Source organism: Leptinotarsa decemlineata, unplaced genomic scaffold, assembly GCF_025532065.1.
Source record: "Leptinotarsa decemlineata unplaced genomic scaffold, Ldec_3_MD MMD2_tig00001393_RagTag_RagTag, whole genome shotgun sequence".
NCBI lineage: Eukaryota > Metazoa > Arthropoda > Insecta > Coleoptera > Chrysomelidae > Leptinotarsa > Leptinotarsa decemlineata.
Window position 1 is genome coordinate 12,039,950 of NW_027412562.1, and position 21,115 is coordinate 12,061,064.

Here is a 21,115-nt window from a genome sequence, read left to right on the forward strand (position 1 = left end):
CATCTGATCTGAAAGACCACTCACCATACAAACTTATCGGCTTCGTTAAGGAGCTGGGTTTATTTGGTCGACTGTGAATAGGTATGAGCCACAATAAACCCTTGCAGGTTGCGGTGGAGGGTCGAATAGGCCCAGTAACTTTGGACTTAACCTAACCTAACCCAACCTAACCTAACCTGATAATTTGGCAACTTACAAAAAATAATTTTTATTCGGAAACGATGCTTTTTGAAAGCTTTTATTGGTCTTTCAATTTGACACTCAACAGTCGACATTAATTGACGCAACTAGGGTGAGTTGTGTGCCCCTACATTATTCGGTAGTCTTTTGTTCACATTTCCGGGAAGCAAATAATTTCCTTTTTGTTGTCAATCATTTGACACATCTGATAATTTGACATTTCAATAGGATGTATGATGATCAACAGAAAATTTTTCAATCTGAAAAAAAGCTGGTAAATTTAAAATTATTGAACAATCTAACTCAAACTTATGCTGGAGAAAGCTTGCTCAACAATCTACACGGATATGGATTTTATGTCATCGAGAAAGAAAATCAAAAAATATTTTATGACGGTCTCTTTTATGCCAACAAACTTGAAGGATACAGTCAAATTTTTTATCAGGATGGGTCTAATTTTCATGGACTTTTCAAAGATAACAGGAGATTTGGGCCTGGAATTTTCACATATCCAACCGGAGAACAGGATGTCGGACTGTGGAATGGCTTTTCTATTGTGAGGTTGGCTTCATCCCCTAGTCATGTATTCGTGAGTAAATTGTCACAATCAAATGAAGGAAATGTGAAAACTCTGAAGTATAGGTGAGTCTACCAAATTTACCAGATATATGATGGTTTCTGTGTATGTATCCGAGATTTTTATGGAGAAACTTCTGTTTGAATCGTTTCAATTTTAATTATTTCGATAGTAAATATAGTCAGATCATTACTATCCTTCATTTGCACTTTATTTATCAGAATAGGTGTGGTTATTGTTCCAGTCCGTTCGAATGTTTTATGTACCGTGCAGTTGTTTAAGACTAGCCCAACCAGCAAAGTTGTTTTATAATTCCATGGTGTTGCAACAGTTTTATTTTATTAATATTTTATAATTACTTCCAAAATGCTAAATGATTGTATTAGATGATCGGTGAACACAATACAGTTGTAGGCAATAAAAGTGTTTTATAAATTTGTCATAGAAACGTTTATGAAATAAAATTAAAAAACCATTATAAAATAGTCAGGAAATTATCACAGAAACGTTTTAAAAACTAACTTATAAAACTTATTTTCTTATAAAAGTAAATTGTTATGTAGCAGTTTCATAACACTTTTCTCCGAGATTTTTATGATAGTTATAAAACTATTTCAAGCTTATTTTATAACTATTTCCTGTAGCTTTAATGAAATTATTTTATTAGAATGCTTTCAGACATCATTTTATTTTCATTACTATATTGTCACTTCAATGATAATTTCCCAACTATTTTATAGTATGGTATATTCACAACAATTCAAAAACACTAATATAACCGTTATAAAATTAAATTGCTTTTGCTGATATATATTTGCTGCCACTAAGAATAAAATGCAGCAATTGAGAACAACCAGCTGACATCGATTCCTAATCACAGCTTTGAAAAAATCTTCAAAATTTTAGTTGTGTTCAGTATAGAATATTTTTATTTAGTTATTCAAATGGGACATCATTGATATCGTGGTGGAAATTAGTTCTTCAGCAACTTCTAAATATTCGATTTTTATTGAGTATAGGTACCCCGTAAGTAAATTCAATATTTTCAAGGCATTGGGTTTAGTAATTCAACCTTATTATTCACAATTTGGAGGACTGTAAAATACAAAGGGTTTCAGTTTTTAGTTATCTATTTAGAAAACCTGAATATTTTGTTCTGAGTGAAGCAGTTTCGTGTTACAACCCTTTAAATGATGACAGATTTAGGTACAGCAAGGTATGCTTTACAGAAAGTATTCAGAAGTAACTCCTCGAATAACTAATACCTACTGTCATATAGACGGTGTCCCATAAAAGATACATAACTCTGGCTTTTCCACACTTTCTGTGACAACTTGTTTGAATAAAAATAACCCTGCTTGCTTTTTGGGTTGCATAGAATTGATAATTTTTTTCTTGTTCTGTTTTGTCATTCTTCAGCATTCGTTCTAATAGTTCTTCTTCAGCAATTTGGTAGGTCATCAAATGACTTCGTTTTACTTTATACATCATTGTAAACCAACTGGCTTCGGGCATAGAATTGAGGATTCGTATTAGCTTATCAGCATCAATTTTTGGCCATGAGAGTTGGTTATCATTTACCCATTACGACGGAAATATGGTGAACATATATACCTAAAACGTAGATAAAATGAGTCAAATCCAGCTTTAAAAAAACTATCAACTTAAAATATAGGCCAGAATTATCAAATATCTGGTCAATTATTGAAGCTTATTAAAAGATATATTCTGACATCAAAAACTTACCCCTCATTTCCTCTAATCGCACGATAAATTATATATCAACAATATTTCATCGGCGATCATATAGGTTATGTCTAATATTCACCATGTATTTAGCATTAGACAACGGATACTTATCATAAAAAAGGTAATATGTGATGAATATAAGTAATTTTTCTACACCCGTACTCTAACAATACACTTATATGACCATAATCCGTTTCATAATGATATCCATTGTGATACAGATTTTTCATAACGATACAGATTATCAACCAATAGAAACCCATAATTTTTCAATCAAGAATCCTGTTCCTTTGTTTGTTCTAGATTTTAACCTAAGTAACTAATTGCTTTATTTGTCAAAATCAGTTTTCATATTACCTACCAATATTATCAAAATATCTGAAAACAGCCATATTGAAGGAATACCATCGACTCCAATATTTTTAAAAGATCAGATTAATTACAGTTGTTATATTCAATATAAATATAATTAGAATCTTTATAGTTTTCATATATCCATAATAATACCATTAAGTTTGTGTTTTTTTAAAAAAATATGAGTTAATTACTGTAAATGTGTTCAATACAAATATAATATTTATAGTTTTTCATTATTTATCGGGTTTAGAAAAAATAGCGTATGCAACTCTCATGTAATGGTTATTATTACACTCGCATATACCATACAAAACTCGCCTTCGGCTCGTTTTGTATCCCGGTTAATGCTCGTGTCTTAATAACCATCATTACATGATCGTTGCATAATATACTATTATATTATAAGAGTGACCAAAGTGTCGTTTATTAGCAAAAATGTTGCCAACTAACTTATAACAATCACAATAGTTGTGTACCGACAGCAGAGCCACAGCGGAGCAGAAAGACAAACAAATATTAACAGGGCCGTATTCGTAGTATTCTGTGTAAATAAACATCAACGGGGTGCTTAGTTGTGTTTCGAAAAAATATTTCATATAGAAATGAGTTGGATGGGAGTTCAGTTTCAGCAGCTAAACCGTACAAGGTGATTCACGGAATTTTATCCATTTGGGAGTATCTAGGTTTCCGATAATTTTATGATTTGAGCGTATGTTTTCGCGTTCAAATTCGATTTTATGGGTTTGCTACCCGCTTTCTATAATTAATTCGTGATAGTGTTCATATCCATAGGTATTCGTTAGTGTAAATGCCTTTGATGTTGGGATGTTGACTGATTGACGTATGATTAATTTTTGTGACGACTGGTTCGTATACTCTATTTGTAACAAATATTTTTTTTAAATTTTTTGTTTAGTTAAAGAAGGGATAATGGTTGGTTTGGGATAGTTTGGTTTTGTTCAAGTTATTTCAGAAAATCCATGTATTGAAAAATATACGGTCGGAAATCTTAATAGTGGATCTAGAACAGTTTGGTGTTGGGACAAAACTCCAGTAATATGAGTAACACTCTTGCAAAATACTTCTATATTTTTAATACATCGTAGCTTAGGGCCAAAAAAATATTGAAAACTCATTACTATAAATGATAATTCATTGATATATTCTGTCAATAACTAATAATCAGTTTTTATTGTTACTGTATTCAATTCTAATTCATCCTCAATTTTAGACACTATGATATGCATATATTAGTGTATTAATTTATACTTTCAATTTGATAATAATTCCATTGTGTGGATACTGTAGTGGATTTTTCTGTTTGTATCCGGAATATATAAATGAAAATAAATGATAATTTAATGGCGGTTATTTTTAGCATTCATTTTTAGCATTCATTTTTAGCATTCATTTAGCATAGTTTCAGATTCAGTTCGAAGTGCTTCAAATAGACGAAGAAATGACTTGGTGTTCCATAAAAAAAACTTTCTGAAAGCTTCTTGAGTCGCCCTGTATATTGGAAATACTAAAAAATACTTCAATAAACTAGCCTACCTGACCTAGTGCTTCAATTTTTTCCTTGCGAAAAACAGGAAATGTTACTATAATGATTAAAACCCGTCGTTTAGCCTTTATAATCGATGAAACATTTTAGCCAAAACATCAAAGACAGATAATATTTATCCGAACTATATGTGAGAAATCTTTTATTCATACAAGCACTTTTGTAGAAACTTATAGCTTTAAAAGTAGTCCGACTCTGTCGCAATACCATCACTCCCAGAACTAAGTGTTTCTCAACAGTTTTATAGGGGTAACAAAGTAGCTAAAATTCGTTGAAATGCTTGCTACTGATACCAATTTATTTTATAGAACGACGCCATTTTAAATGATAGCGATCCGAGATACTGAAATTAGATGAGTTGAAAATATGAAATACCGCACATATAGTGATATTTACAGCTGAAAAGTACATAAATATTATAACATTATAGTATTTAGAATAAAGTGAGTTAAGTTTGCGACCAGAAAATGAATACGTCGACAGAGTGAATTTTTGTATAAATAATAATTTTACCGACAACATTTATAAATGAGTGGCGTCCTTAAATTTTGCTAATAATAGGCTATATATTTGTCAATAAAATTTCATTTGCAGTTAAAATATCCATCTTCGGAACACAAACAATGTCTTTATAAGTTTTATGAGTGCAGAAGTGAAATTTTAAAGTGGCTTCATCCTTTCTATTTGTTAGTTTTCAGTTGGTGACATATCTATTATATTTTCCTAGTGTACAATACAAAATTACTTCTCGCGTCTTTAAGAAAACATTTTTAACACTTTTTCATTTTATTGTTATCGATTTCGGCTGTATTATATTTTATAACGCCTACTTGAAACTACTAAAAAAGTCTTATAAAATTGTCTCCTGATTATTTTATGTGTCGCTTAAATATGTTGCAAAAGTGCAATAAGGGAAGTCTTTATAAAACTACATTTTGAGAGTGTTAGACAAATTTTATAGTAACTGCCAAAATGTTTATAAAACTGTTTTGTAGTGTTTGTAAAAGGCCTTACAAAATATTGATAATGACTATAATACTTTATAAAACGGTGCCAATTTCCTATTTATAGCAGTTTTATAATTTGTTTCTCCGAAACGTTTCCCTACTAATTATAAAATACGAAATTGCTAGTTGGGAGACGAGTTGGGAGTTTTTTATTCAATACTCTGCTAAGTTCTTTTGTAAGTTTTCTTGCGCAAATCAATGGCTCAACCGATTTGGGGCGATTTTTACTAAACTATTGTGGTAAGCTTCATTCAATGTATAGTATTTGATTAATTTCAATGGATTCATAAATAAAAAAAAAATATAATTTTGATGAATCACGTCAAACATTTGTTGAAAGAACGGGAGGAAAAATGCCATTCAGTCATATAGGAATCTAGTCTTTCACGGCTGACGTCAATGATTTGCTTGGTTTCTGGGTTTCGCTGTGATCTTCTTTGGTTACAATCTCCAAACGTTTTAATTGCAACTGTGGTCGAAGTAGGTACTCTTTTTTGACGTTAAAAAGAGTACTTTGACCACGCTACTGAAGATGGCTGCCACAGTTGAAACGTTTGGATATGTTAACCAAAGAAGACCACGGTAAAACCCGGAAACCAACCAAAACACCATTCAGTTGATTTCGTTGAAAATTCCACACCTGTAAATTTGAACCAATCAAAATACGTTATTTTGATAAATCACCATGGCAATGAAGGTATTTTCGTGGAAATTTTTTTCTCGTGGGATACCAAACAGCGAATTATACTGGAAATGTTTTGACGTTTACAATAACAGACCATTTTTGACAGATTGGTTTTTATTTGTTTACATAATATTCAGTTTTGATACATTTTACTTACAAAGCTAAGATGTTTTTTCTATATTCTTCGGACACCACCTCTCTCCCACATAGCAATGGATATTCCAGGTATATTTCATGAATATACATTTAAGGATATTGTATTATGCTATGAATATGCCATGGATATATATATATCTTCTGGAGAATATTCCCTGGAAGTGCTCCTGGCGAACCTTTGATATATTTTAAGAATATTCCTTGGGAATATTCTTGGAATATCTTATAATATTCTTAGAATATGTAAGGTATATTCTATTAAGAATATTCCAGGAATAGAACCCGAGGAATATTCATAAAATATTCAGGATATTCTTAGTTTATTGTAGGAATATACAATAGGGAAACACCATAGAATATTCTTTAAATACATTTTATGAATATTCTAGGAATATTTGGAATATTCCAAGAATGTGACGAGTAAACGCTATTAGGCATGTATATATTGCATTTTGATGCAAGATTCACACAAGTAATAAAACACATAATATTCATAAACAAATATATTTTAAAAACAATATACACTGAAATATTTGACGTTTCAACCGATATTAAAAATAAAAAATCTAATTCAAAATATTTATTCACTGAATAAAATATTCCTGAATACTGTCATATTACAAATATTAAAAATGTATTCAAATTAGGATGTTCCTACTCTCAAACAAATGTATACTAAAAAATATACTAAAATAACTCTGTGAATTCATCAGCCCTAATTAAAAAATTATAAATATATCATTTCATTGAAAAAGAAAAAATGAATTACATCAAGAAATAGGTTAGGTTAGGTTTCTCACTTAAAAAAATAAACCCACAAATGAAGTATTTAAAATGAGTGGTATGATGGGTTCTTCAATGAATTTCACTTACTTAAAGTTATCCAAACTTTGCTCACCAGAATAGTTTTCCTTATATTTGTCCAACAATGCATCAGCCAGTGTTTCAATAGTAATACCTGGAACAAAATGTACATTAACGTTCATTATCACTATTTGAAAGTGGCACAATAAAACTGGAATAAAAATCAAACAGATATTTTTTGCATAGGTTACTCATAAACATTTACAACATTTTATGACTTGGAGAGCAACTTGCATTGTCTTGTTGAAAAGTACTCATTACGTTTTCAGTTCCTTGGCGCACCTGCCTGTACCAGGTACCACTCTGTTTCCTTTTGGGCAAATTGATACTATTTTGAAAACGGGTGATAAAAATTATGATACAAAAGAATGTGTCATTCACTTACTTTTCTCTATTGAAGACACACAACTGAAATCACTCTAGTTCAAACATGTACTTAGTCAAACCAACAAATCCCACACACCAACTCTCCTCGAACCTAAAATGAGGTATAGTAGGTTAATCACCATGACTTTACTATCGATACTATTGCATTTTACTTACTTTTCTTGAAGACTGAATATATGCAACTCTCCTGTTTGAAGATTCAACATCAAACTATTCGCTGTACTGCAAATTGGACAACCCCAAATTATAAATGGTACACTGAACGTGACAGAATTATACTTTGATAATAACACCAACACACCATGCATTACACACGCGAACCTGCCACGTCAATCGCCATGTTGAATCAAATGTCGAATTTAACGCAAAGGTACCAAGCATTAAGGGACAGCCGCTTTCACAGAGCTTATTCGACTGTCGCGCGCTACACTTCAATTGACCAATGAGAAACGTTTACTCCAATTCTTCACTTCCCCATTTCTCTGTTTCCAGGATTTTTCGCTTTGTGATTAAATAATTTCAAATACAAAAAGACAAATAGGGTGAGAATTAACCAATTTATTGATGCAATTGGTTCATTTATTGGCCCATTGAAATTTTTTTGTCGTTTCCAACAGTTGCTGTTGGAGCAATTCATCCAGAATCTTCGCGTTGAGTTCAAAAACTGGTTAACACTATCAGGGTTATATACATTAGGTTATGCATTCGATTAAGATCTTCAAATATTTTTGTTTATTTGAATACGTTATTATAAGATAATTCAAAATTCCATTGTATAGAATATTTCAAAATATACCGTGGGAATATATTCTAAGAATATACCATATGGTATATTCGATCGACAATATTCTTAGAATATTCAAGGGAGAATAATCCATTTATAGACATTCTATGCACATTCTTTCGGGAATAATCCTGCCATATTCATTCAAGCATATTCTATGAATATTCTAAAGACATGTATATATTCCAAGAATATTCTATGAATATTTGGAATATATACGTTCGTTTTATGATATACAGGGAATATTCCATGAATATCTGGTGCTGTGTGGGCTTCTTACTGGCGAAAATGCAGGACTTTGAATGTTTTCAATTAAGTGTCTATGTCTAATAAAATTTATTCAATAATTTATTCACAAATATTCGTGGACATTCGAAACAAATTTTCTTTCTTCAAGTTTGAGGTACAGTACTGTATTAATACGAGTAAATAAGTCATGGTACGATGATTGATCATTACATCAGACAATTTCACGCATATTTTGCATTGTGTATGATTTTCAAATCGATTAATTTTTTAAACAGAAAATTTTGTTGGTTTTACTGGCTGTGCCATATTCTTTATTGCAACAAAACACGAGTTTTTTTGATGTTTTGAACTGTGAAAATACAATGATCATAGCCTCCTATGATTGATGAGTTCCCTACGATTAAAGCGCGCATAACCCACATTAATAAAAACGCAAAGAAAACAATTTTTTACCACTTGTAGTTGCTCAAAACTCATGTGAAATTGAAGAATATACTATTTTCTCTCTTGAAATGGTATTCCCATGCAACTACAATGAATAAAAATTACCAATTTGAAGGCCTAAATAATTGCTGTCAAAGCTATGACGTGCTGTGAATCTGTTTATTCAGTTTTCCGAAAAACCTCTAAAATTATAATTTTCCACCACTTGTAGTAAGCTCAAGTAACTATGAATTGAAAGAATATTATATTTTTGTCCCTATATGGCACTTTTGAGCTACTACAATCATTAGAAATCAACAGTTTATAGGCTGAGTCCATTGGTGTGAAGACAAACTGAATATTACTATATAATCTGTTTCTGTAGGTATGTATCTATAAAACTACTATTTTTTAATTTTCTACCACTTGTAATATCCCGAAGTGAATTAAAAAATCAAAGAATGTAATATATTATATTACGCTTTAGGTTGCCATTTTAATGCAACTACAGTAAATAAAAATTTGAGAATTATCGCAGGCTTTCAACACATACCTAGAGAATGATATCGAAACTTCGACGCAATGTAAATTTGTTATATTTGGCGAGATAGGTTTCCAGTAGTTGAAAAATAACATAAACAAATAGATGAGTTTTTATTCTTTTATTCAATATGAATGGTTGCAAGTGATAATAAATCTAATTATTCATATTATTTTAACTATTCTAATTATTGTTTATATGGAAAACGCAGTTATTTTTAACTATGGCAGGTTGATTGAAAGTAGTTGCTTGTTCTTGATTCAGAGATTCTTGAATTGTCTATGCCGAAGGTGAAGCATACCTCATTGCGTCAATTATTTCCTGATGATGGCCTGAGTCTATTTGCAAATACCAGATATGGTTTTATTGAGTGGCTGCTACCGTGACTGGTTAATTTAATCAATTGCTTTTTTGCAATTTCCGTTTTGGCTAAAGTTGAAACAACAGTGGCCCTTACAGAATGATTTGTTATGTTGATCTTTTCAACATCAATTCCAATCAATTATGCAGCGGATTTGAACCAGGAAGATATTGATTCTGTCCAACTTGACTGTTCTTGTTTAACCTTTGAAACTGGGATTCTTCCAGTTTGGATTTGGTGTCAAAAGTATATGGTTCGTTTTGATTGGGCCCCGCGTGCTTGTTAGTTTTTTTAACAGTCTCACTGGACATATTTCCTAGTTGGGTGTTTTCGGTACTAGCCACTTACTCTCAGCCATTTTCTTTGAACCGCCTGGGGTGGTCTTGCATTGTTGAGAATGGAAAACTAAATTTCAAAAATATTTGATTTTCCACCACAATTCGGTGTGGAATTTTATTACCGAATACCACGCGAGGTCAAATTAATATCCGGAAATTTTTTCCGGATATTTTTTCGTCTACGCCTCGGGAAATTTTCAAAATATTCATGAGCTCAAAAATGTTTCCGAAAATAATTTGACCTCTAGTGGTATTTGAAAATTTGGTTGAACATAATCATCATATATACAGCGTGACTCACGGTCGATGGTACGTTTCTGGAAAACGCAAAGCATGATTTTTCGGAAAATTTCACCTCTCACATTTCCTTACCTATTCTATCGATCTAAAATATATTCAGCATAGCGGCGTTGCCACTTCCATCAAAAAGTCCTAGCAACTTTATTTTTTCAAATGGAACACCCCGTATATTAATACATTTTTGAAATCGCTCTGGTATTTTAATACTTTTTTGTTGATAATGTCCTATACCTATCTCTATCTGTTTTCGAGATAAAAAAATTAATTGTGCTAAATATGGTCCAAAACATAGCCTTAATTGAAATTAAGTACATCAGTACTTTCAATTCCTGAAAAGTTGATATTTTGATGATAGTTTGGACAAACTCGAAATATTCAAATAACACCAAGAAATCGACTCCATATCATACAGGGCGTGCTAAAATTACTATTATTTACATTGTGAATAAAAGTAATCAAAAGTTCATTTTTTCAAATGAAACTTCCTGTATATTATTCGGTAAATTGAAAGATGGTGAAAAATGCTTCAAGATTATGTCCCTATACCTAAATCGTCGAATTTTCTCAATAAAGTCGCTCAATAAAGTTCTAGAAACATTATTTTTTTTTTAGAATTTGGAAACAGGTAGCAGTGGAATTATCAAGCTTATAGCAGTTCAGTTACTTTCATAAGTAATTTACAAAGAGTTATCGAAGATGTTTCGAATCATCTTCTAGAATGAATGCAAATATCGATTATTTAAACGAAGTTCTTATGAAATTATTTATTATACACATGAACAAAGTGATCAAATCATTGTCAGAACGTGTAAAAAATTCAACCAAATGTATCCTGAATTAACACCAATGAACGAGAGGAAGTTTGTAAGGTTACAAAATAATTTCCTTAACTATTGCTCAAAGTTTCCAGGGAACAACTGTACCAAAAATCAGTCATTTCTAGGTAAAAAGTAAGATTTTGTGGGCTAAAACATGTGAAAGTACAGACAATAACAGAATAGGATGATTCAAAATAACAAAATTGTAAACAAAATATCACATTTTCACAATAAATGCTGAGAATGTTGTTCATTACATTCTCAACCCTTTAAAATATTTTTTTGTACGCGACTTGTGATTGCTTTTTCAATTTCCTGGGGATCCAGATCTTCAATACTCCGCACTATTCGCCATTGCAATTTTTCTTTGGTAGGCACTGGAGTACTGTATACCCTTTCTTTTAAAACACTCCATAAAAATTGTCAAGTGGCGTGAGATCGGGTGATCTCGGTGGCCAATCCCACGGCCCTAAACGCCTAAACCAACGATCGTCGAAGAGTTCGTCAAGTTTCCTGGAAACTTCCTGGGTGGAATAAGCTGGCGCTCCGTCCAGTTGAAACCACGAATCCCTATATTCCTCTGAAGGCAAATTTTCAAGAAAATCGGTTACAGTCGTCCATAATATTTGGAGAAATCTCTCTGCATTCAGTGTGTCTTCATAAATAAAAAAGCTAATTTTATTGTTCTTCAGAATACAGAAAACATTCAGGTCAAATTTTTCGTGAAAACCCATTTCTTTTGTAACATGAGGATTATGATCAGCCCCAAAATGTTCATTTGTTCTATTGAAAATACCATGCCTCGTAAATTTTGATTCGTCGCTCCAAATTATTTTTGACAAAAATTCCCGATTTTCCTGTATAAGAATCAAAAGGAATTCACAAAAATACATTCTACGTTCGAAATCTTCTGCTTTTAGAGCTTGAACTTTGGTAAATTCATACGGATGCATTCCGTGATTTTTTCAAAATTCGTTGTACTGAAGCATGTGATACACCTAAATCTTTTTCTGCACTGCGAATGGAAGCTTCTGGATATGCATAATAATATGCCAAAACGTTAACAGTATTGTCCTAATTTGAAGTAACAGGTTTTGGTAATGTTGAAGGCGCTTTTAACATGGAGTCACAGTTAAGGAAATTATTTTGTAATCCTACAAACTTCCTCTCGTTCATTGGTGTTAATTCAGGATACATTTGGTTGAATTTTCTACAAGTTCTGGCAATGATTTGATCACACTGTCCGTGTATTATAAATAATTTCATAAGAACTTCGTTTGAATAATCAATATTTGCATTAATTTTTGGCGATTTTTTGAAACACCGTCAATAACCATTTATCAATTACTTATAAAAGTCACCAAACTGTCATAAGCTTGATATTTCCACGGCTACCTAGAAATCAAATTCTTTAAAAATTATTTTTTGTACAACTGTTATTGAAAATCTCTTTGATAGAAACACTTTAATCAGAACACCTACCAAAAATCATTTAGAAAAGTTCACACATGCAGTTCGTGCTATTGGTAATATTAAATCCCTGTGAAGTTACTGACGATGACGAAGTAGTATTCAGTCCAACTGTAGAAAGTCCTTCATGACTAACCAATAATCCTCCTTAAAATAACGTGAGTTGGCGTATGTAGTTGTAGCATATGCCTTGTAAACCAAAGATCGTGTGTTCAAATCCCATGGACCCTATTATTTTTTTTATTATCAGCAGTAACGTTATACAAAAAAAATGTATGATACATTTGTTAAAATTTTGCTCGTGAGTTTGCTCCACTTGCTGATGCTCGTTTTGCAATAATCCCCACTCACAAAATAAAATGCCACTTTCAACACTTGTAGGTAAAACATGAATAACTATTTTTCCACAAAAACGGCTTCATTAAATAAACTTGACGATTTAGGTATAGAGACATGTATATCATCTTGAAGCATTTTTCACCATCTTTCTCAATTTACTGAGTAACATACAGGGGGTTTCATTTGAGAAAATGAACTTTCGACTACTTTTATGCACAATGGAAATAATAGTGATTTTAGCACGCCCTGTATGATATGGAGTCGATTTCTTGGTGTTATTTGAATATTTCGAGTTTGTCCAAACTATCATCAAAATATCAACTTTTCATGAATTGAGAGTACTGATGTACTTAATTTCAATTAAGGCTATGTTTTGGACCATATTTAGCAAAATTTATTTTTTATCTCGAAAACAGATAGAGATAGGTACAGGACATTATCAACAAAAAAGTATTAAAATACTAGAGCGATTCCAAAAATGTATTAATATACGGAGTGTTCCATTCAAAAAAATATAATTGCTAGGACTTTTTGATAGAAGTGGCAACGCCGCAATGCTGAAAATATTTTAGATCGATAGAACAGGTAAGGAAATGTGAGAGGTGAAATTTTCTGACAAATCATGCTTTGTGTTTTCCAGAAACGTCTAACCTACCATCGACCGTGAGTCACGCTGTATAAAAATGGCCGTTTGTTGGTTGGTTGGTTGGTTGGTCGGTAAGTGATAAACTTCTACATCGCTCAACCGATCGTGATGAAACTTGACATGTATAAGTAATTTTTCATAGAGAAGGTTTTTAGGCTATCAATTTTTCTGTAACTCGCCACTAGATGGCGCGGTAGAACAATTTTTTGAAAGCTCTGTTCTATAACGCTGCGCACGCATAAGTTCGTTGATTCTGATTCTGTCAAAACATTGGAACAGCAGCGATACAGCAACATAGTACTAGTCTACTATATAAAAATGGATGTTTGTTGGTTGGTTGGTTGGTAAGTGATAAACTTCTACATCGCTCCACCAATCGTGATGAAACTTGACATGTATACGTCATTTTTCATAGAGAAGGTTTTTAGGCTATCAATTTTTCTGTAACTCGCCACTAGATGGCGCTGTAGAACAATTTTTAGAAAGCACTGTTCTATAACGCTACGCACGCCTAAGTTCGTTGATACGGATTCTGTCAAAACATTGGAACAGCAGCAATACAGCAACATAGTACTAGTAATTTATAAAACAATTCTCTTAAAAATTAAAGATAGGGGCAAACATGAACAAATCTTGTTGTTAAAAATGTCGCAGGCAACAGCTAGTTAGAGAAAAATCTTGGTTTGCTAATAATGAATCACAAAATGACTGATAGATGATAAACTGTGTTAATGGGATGGGATAAAATTCACAGTAGAAATTGAACAAAACAACAGCATCAACTTTCTGGATCTCACTATTAGAAAAATCAATAATAAATTTCAGTTCAACATATATAGGAAAAATACTTTCACGGACTGTACAATCCCTATGAATTCCTTCAGTCCATTATCACATAAATTATCTGCATTCAGGTCAATGATACATAGAGTATTTATGATTCTTCCTCGAAGAAGGTTTTTCAAGAAGACACGAAGATCATGAAGTAGATATCATCTGATAATCATATTCCAGTCAACTTAATTGATGAACTGATCTCTAATGAAAACCAAAAATTGATCAGGAACGAACCAAATCTAAGTCATGAATAATCTAAAGAAGCTGAGATAGTGCTAGCACGAGCTATTCCGGAAAGCTCTTCGAAAACAAAAAAAAATATTTTTCTAAATTCAACATGATTAGGTACATCATTTACTAGTAAAAATAATTCAGAAAATATGTTATTCAATGACAGATGGCTCAAAAACCACAGAAGGCTCAGGATGTGGAGTGTACTCCAGATCACTAAGCCTAAGGATTAAGTGGGGAATGGGAAGAAATACCAGCGTGGCTCAAACAGAACTGGCTGGTATCTCAATCGCCACAAAAGAAATAACCAAGAAAAGAATTTCTGGTAAAAACATAACAATCTGCACTGATAGCAGACAAGCACTATTAGCCTTGAACAGACACCGTGTTACTTCAGGGCTAGCACTAGAGTGCCACCAAGATTTAGCCAAAGCCTCGGTAGATAATAACATTATCCTGAGGTGGGTTAAAGGGCATGACAGGAGTGAAGGTAATCGCATTGCCGACTCTTTAGCCAAGGAAGCGGCTGGACTAAGAATTTTAGGACCAAGTGGCACCCACGGCCTGATGACTTTGACAATTGTGGAACTACCCCAAATGTTACACCCATGCTCAATCTTTAAAGAGATGGGATGAAATCGAAGGATGTAATCTTGCCAGGATCACCTTGGGCGACCCTGGGAAGCTGGCGCCGAAGACATATCTGGCGATGACCAAGAAAAATCTACGCCTTACAGTAGGATTTCTGACTGGCCACTGTCAGCTAAGGAAACACCTACATAATATGGGACTAGTGGACACACCTCTATGCAGGATGTGTGAACAGGAAGATGAGACTGTCAGGCATGTCCTGTGCGAGTGCCCGGAGTTATCGTCAATAAGAGAGTGTGTGTTCGGCGAGTCTTGGCCTACACCTGCCGATATAAAGGAGATGTCTCCCAGCGACCTGTCCACCTTCCTGGAAAGGACAGGATGGAGGACGACCTAGGAGGACAACTCCTCGGGAGGATGTACAATGGGTCACATGTGGACTAAGTGCGTGGGCTTACACTCACCCTCCCTACTCTACAGATACAGGTGTTATTCAATGCAAAATACAAAATGGATTAGTGGAAGCAAATGTGCCAAGTCACTTGAACACCTCCAACGACGAAACTATTCACAAATAAATAGAAACCACTGCACTTATCTCTTATCAACTCAACAATATACAGAATCAGTTATGTGGAATGATTTTTTCTTTGGGATATTCTTCATATGCTGAAAGTGGGGTTGAGACCAAATACTGGTGGGAAAGCGTTAATTTTTTCTATTGACCACCTCACACAGCGTACAGTATTCATTCAATAATGAAGCCTAAAAGGTGGTGGTCCAAAAGGATCAAATCACTTGTTTCTGCAGTTTTTCCGTGACGAGCTGGTGATGGAAAGCTGGAAAGAATATTCGAGAGTACATATGAAAGAAAAATACTTGCTGGTGATGCTCTGAACTCATAGAATAGAATATAATTTATTCGTGCAATGCATACATAAATAGAATTAGCATACGTCAATGGGATAAATAGTATATAAATTAAAATCAATGTAACACAATATAGTCAAATAAATACATAAATATTGTTGTATAAAAATATATCTTATAAAAGGGTATTTATAGAAAGTTCACAGAAACATTGAGAAAGGAAGATATTTAATTAAATGGATTTTCGGTTTATAATAACACAACAATACATTGAAATTATTTCACAAGGCGGAGACAATTTGTAGGCCGTAAGTGTGTCAACTGTAACTAATTAACTGTCTTTCGATAGATGTCTGGGGGAAATTTCAATTTCGAAAGAAGTGTTCAACATCAAAATGACAACTTTGTGACATTGAATAATGTGAAATACTTTTTCTAATTTTTCAATGTCGTTCATAATGGTGATTTATACTGTGTTAATATTAATTGAGCTCGGACAGATATATATATATATATATATATATATATATATATATATATATATATATATATATATCTACCTGATCTATTTGGGTAGCCCTACATTTGTTTTGGCCCTGGTATGGTAGTGTATGTCCTCCTGCTTTGTCAATTTATTTTCACCTATTGAATTCTTAACATAACAGAGACATTCATATATGAAGCAAGATCGCAGAGTTAATATACGGAGATTTTTGAAAAAAGGTTTACAATGATCATCGTATTTAGCCTGTGCCATAATTCTTCCTACTTTTTTGTAGTTTAAATATTATATCTAGATGACATGATGAACCCCAAACTATTAGTCCATATGTCATAATGCTGTGTAAATGGCGAAATAAGCTACTCTTAAGCAATCCGTTGTTATTATGTTACTACGTTTTCTTATCGTGTATATACTCGTGGACAGTCGCTTTGATAATTTGTGAATATGTGAAAAGAAATTCAGAGATGAGTCAAAATACACTCCGGGAAGCTTGACTGGTTCATAATTTTTTTATATTATTCATAGTTGAGAAATCTAACGTTTTGGTTTTATCATCATCTATAGTGAGATAATTGCTTCTAGAGAATAAGAATTTATTTTCCACTACATATAACTTATCAATTTATTATCAAAATATCAGCTTTTCAGAAATGACGTAGGACTGAATGCTCTGAGATTTTGGATAAATGATTTTATTCGAGAATTGAAGTTTTTTATTAGAAGTTAATGCTCTCCCGCTGCTGTCGAGTTATCAAGTAACACTTTTTGACTAACAGTTTTGTTATGGCATTTGGCCCTGATTTCCAAACATCGACCTAAATTGTACTTGTAGATTTTATTGAACAAACTTATGGATCCCAATACCCACTGGAAAACAAAATGCAACTGTTTATAAACGAAATTGAAAATTATGTTCCTTGGAAGCATTCGAAGTATCAGATTTCAATATTGTTTTTTTCAACTCATAGGAATTTGGTGCCAATGTGTGTGAAAAAGAACAACAGAGCCGAAGAAGTTCTACAATCATTGGGAGCTAACGAGAAAGATATGCTTGGTGCATATAAATTATACAATCAGAACATAACAGACAAAAACCATGTATTTTTCAATAAGAAACTGTATGACAACAACTTCTTCGAAAAACAAGATTGCTGTATCGATATTTTAGTGATAGAAGATGGACAGCCCGTGGAAACAATATCTGAATTTGAAGAAAATTTCAGCAATGATTCAGAAATTGCACGAGCGAAATTAAAAAAACTTGACGAACACATTCAAAAACTTGATTCACTCTTGCGAGAAATTGAGAGTAGGAAAGAGATCGTTCTCAGCAAGCTGAATTATTGCAAAAATTGTTGTAATATTTCTGAACCTCCAAAATCCTTCGAGAAATCAAATGATGTTGTTGATATTAAAGGTATGTAAACACTCGGATAACATTAAGGAACTTTGAGTTTGAATTTTTCTTCAGAAAACCAACTACATTGTTTGATAAAACTGTCTTTCAAAATCAATAAATATTAATGTTCTACTTAACTATTGCAATATAATACCTAACATTTAATCGCCTTACAAAATCACACCTCTGTTCAAAATTTCATGTCAACTCAACCGGTCAACAAACTGCTGTGCAGCGGTTGCTCTTTCATTGGTTAATACCTAGTTCTTTATGTCCCGATCATTTGACATTTTTTTCCTTACCTATAGAGCTCGTTTTCACCTATTTTGCAATGAATAAATTGCAGGTTATGTTATGACATTTGTAACAATACGCCCAGATTCATTTCAACCGTAAATATAATTGTACCTTATAAGTCTAGTAGGTAACTACACTACGAGTTTTTACGGATGAGGCGAAGTGAAATCTAAAGCCCCAATATTGGCAAAAAAGCGAGCACCAGAGACATAAAGTCTAAAGACAATTTCGAAATGAGAGAGGAATCATTTCGAAACAACATTCTGCAGAATATAATCAAGAACTGGAAGCCCACAACGGATGACGTAAAAAATCCGCGATTGCGGATCTAAAAGCGGCAAAAATGGTCATCTATAATGCTGAAAGACGTGAGAAGAAGACTTAAACCTACATTTGCTGGTCTCAGCGATTTGAGTTGGTTGATGGAGCGAGCGCAATCGCAAAGAAGATCATAGATTCTGTTATATATTGGAATGAAATAAAACGCTTCCAACTCACAGCTACACAAATATTCCTAATTCAAAAACCAAATAACAACTGAACTCCGTTTCCCACGAGTCGGTAGCTCATGTAAACAAAAAAAGTAAAATAAAAACCTTTGTTTTTATACATAATCCGATAATGCACAAGAATTAACATTTCGTCTACAGTGATGTAGTCGCATCACTTCCCATAAGAGCGACTGTAGACGAAATGTTAATTCTTGTGCATTAACAGAACATGTTAATTCGGAGGATCATAAAATGAATTTTGAAAATCCAAATATTTTAGATAGAGAAACCAATACAACGAAAAGAATATTTTTGGAAATGATACATATTAATAACGAAGAACATTCAATGAATAAACGAACTGATATTGATAGTCTTAGCAAAATTTACACGTACCTACTGAAATATGATAAAGAAAATAAAAAATCTAGTAATTCGAGTATCATTCAGAATTTTCCCACTTGACATTGTCAGCCAAAATTGTTATCAACTGTCATTTATTAATGTTTTTCCATCTGTTTTTGAACCATTTTATATTTTATTCTCACGTTAGTAAGTTCTCCATATTTATATATTTTTTACAAGATATATAATCTTATTATTGTAGTTGTCCTGACGAAGGTGTGAAATATACCGAAAGCTTGACATATAACAAAGAGTTTTCTTTGTAACAGCCCAGCTATTGACTGCAACCTCACGAATTAAATCGATTTATATATATATATATATATATATATATATATATATATATATATATATATATATATATATATATATATATATATATATATTTCCCGGGTAACATCTAATATGTCAGCTGCCTCCGAAGATAAGGGAATTTCTTCAATTTTTTCTGAGATGGTAGAGCGAGGTATTATATTAATTGCCTTATCCTTCCATTCCGTTTCAAAAGTCTTATTTGCTTTCAGTTGATTTCTGTGTCTTTTCCATTTTAAACCTCCCTCTACCTCTACATTTCTACTTCCAATTTTCTTTAAAATTATTCCTTCACACCACGGTTACCGTCTAAATTATTATTGGAACGAAAAATGCGTACCAGATTCGATTTAATGCTACCTTCAGTTGAAAGAGAGGTTCATAAAAAACAGGATTATCAAATAAAATAGTATGGCTATAAAATTATTTTTAGTGAACTCGAAGAGGTTTCGGTGCGAGATTTCAGAGCGAGAAAGTCACCGTGGTGTGAAGGAATAATTTTAAAGAAACTTTAAATTTGTTAAAAGTGCCAAAAATGTTTTCGAATACGACACTATACTTCATTAGTAAATTATCAGGATTGACAGTAAAACTTATATTGTTCAGATTATTTTCGATCTCATTCACTTTACTTATTCCTAAGTTTAACATTTTCAATCCATTTTTTCCTATTAATGGTGGACCTCCGTTTTTAATAATATATATTTTCAACATGTACGCTTTACCTTCGTAAAATACTTCAAATTCTACAAATCCTAACGGCTTCAACGAAATTACAACATAATCTCTTAATAACAAGTCATTTTTCTGAAGTAACTTATTTCTAAAATGTTTTTGAAATAAACTTTCAGAAATTGCGGAATACGCAAAGCCGGAGTCGGCTTCAAAACTGAATGTTATTATCAATTATCAATTTAACATAGGTGGGTTTTACATTTCCTTTATTATCAATTTCGATATTTTCTAAATTGAACATAAACTTGACAGTTTGTTCGGTTTCTATGTCTTTTATGAAATTTTGGCTAACATTAGAACATATTTTAAAACAGAACATATTGCACATTGGTGCCAAATGACCCTGCTATCCCTTTGCGAACCCTAGTGCTTTCCGGGAACAACTGAAATGGACATCTTCAACTTTAATATTCGTTCTAGCGGCTTCCACTGCTACCACCTGCACTTCTTCTTGTTCTTTAATAGCGGATTCCTTTGCCGAAGCTATTTTCACTACGGAAGCTAACGTTACTGCTTTACTTGATGCATCTTCCTCAAATAAACGGGACATAATTTTTTCTTTTCCCATCCCAATTACAAATATGTCTCGCTCGCTCACTATTTTTAATTGCTCCTCACTGAACTTGCAATTTGCAGCAACACTTCCA

At 32.6% G+C, this 21,115-nt stretch overlaps 1 protein-coding gene across 2 annotated transcripts in view; it reads left to right on the forward strand.

Annotated features, from left to right (window-relative positions):
• The first annotated feature begins 360 nt into the window (after positions 1 to 360).
• Positions 361 to 21,115, forward strand: part of LOC111512616 (uncharacterized) — a 71,702-nt gene continuing 50,947 nt past the window's right edge. Inside the window, exons 1-2 of one of the 2 annotated variants that reach the window (XM_074176008.1) lie at positions 361 to 822; positions 17,798 to 18,246. In XM_074176008.1, coding sequence (XP_074032109.1) covers positions 410 to 822; positions 17,798 to 18,246 — 862 coding nt within the window. In that variant the 5' untranslated portion in view covers positions 361 to 409. The remainder of the gene's footprint in view (positions 823 to 17,797; positions 18,247 to 21,115) is intronic. The other variant, XM_074176009.1, reaches the window with a different exon arrangement.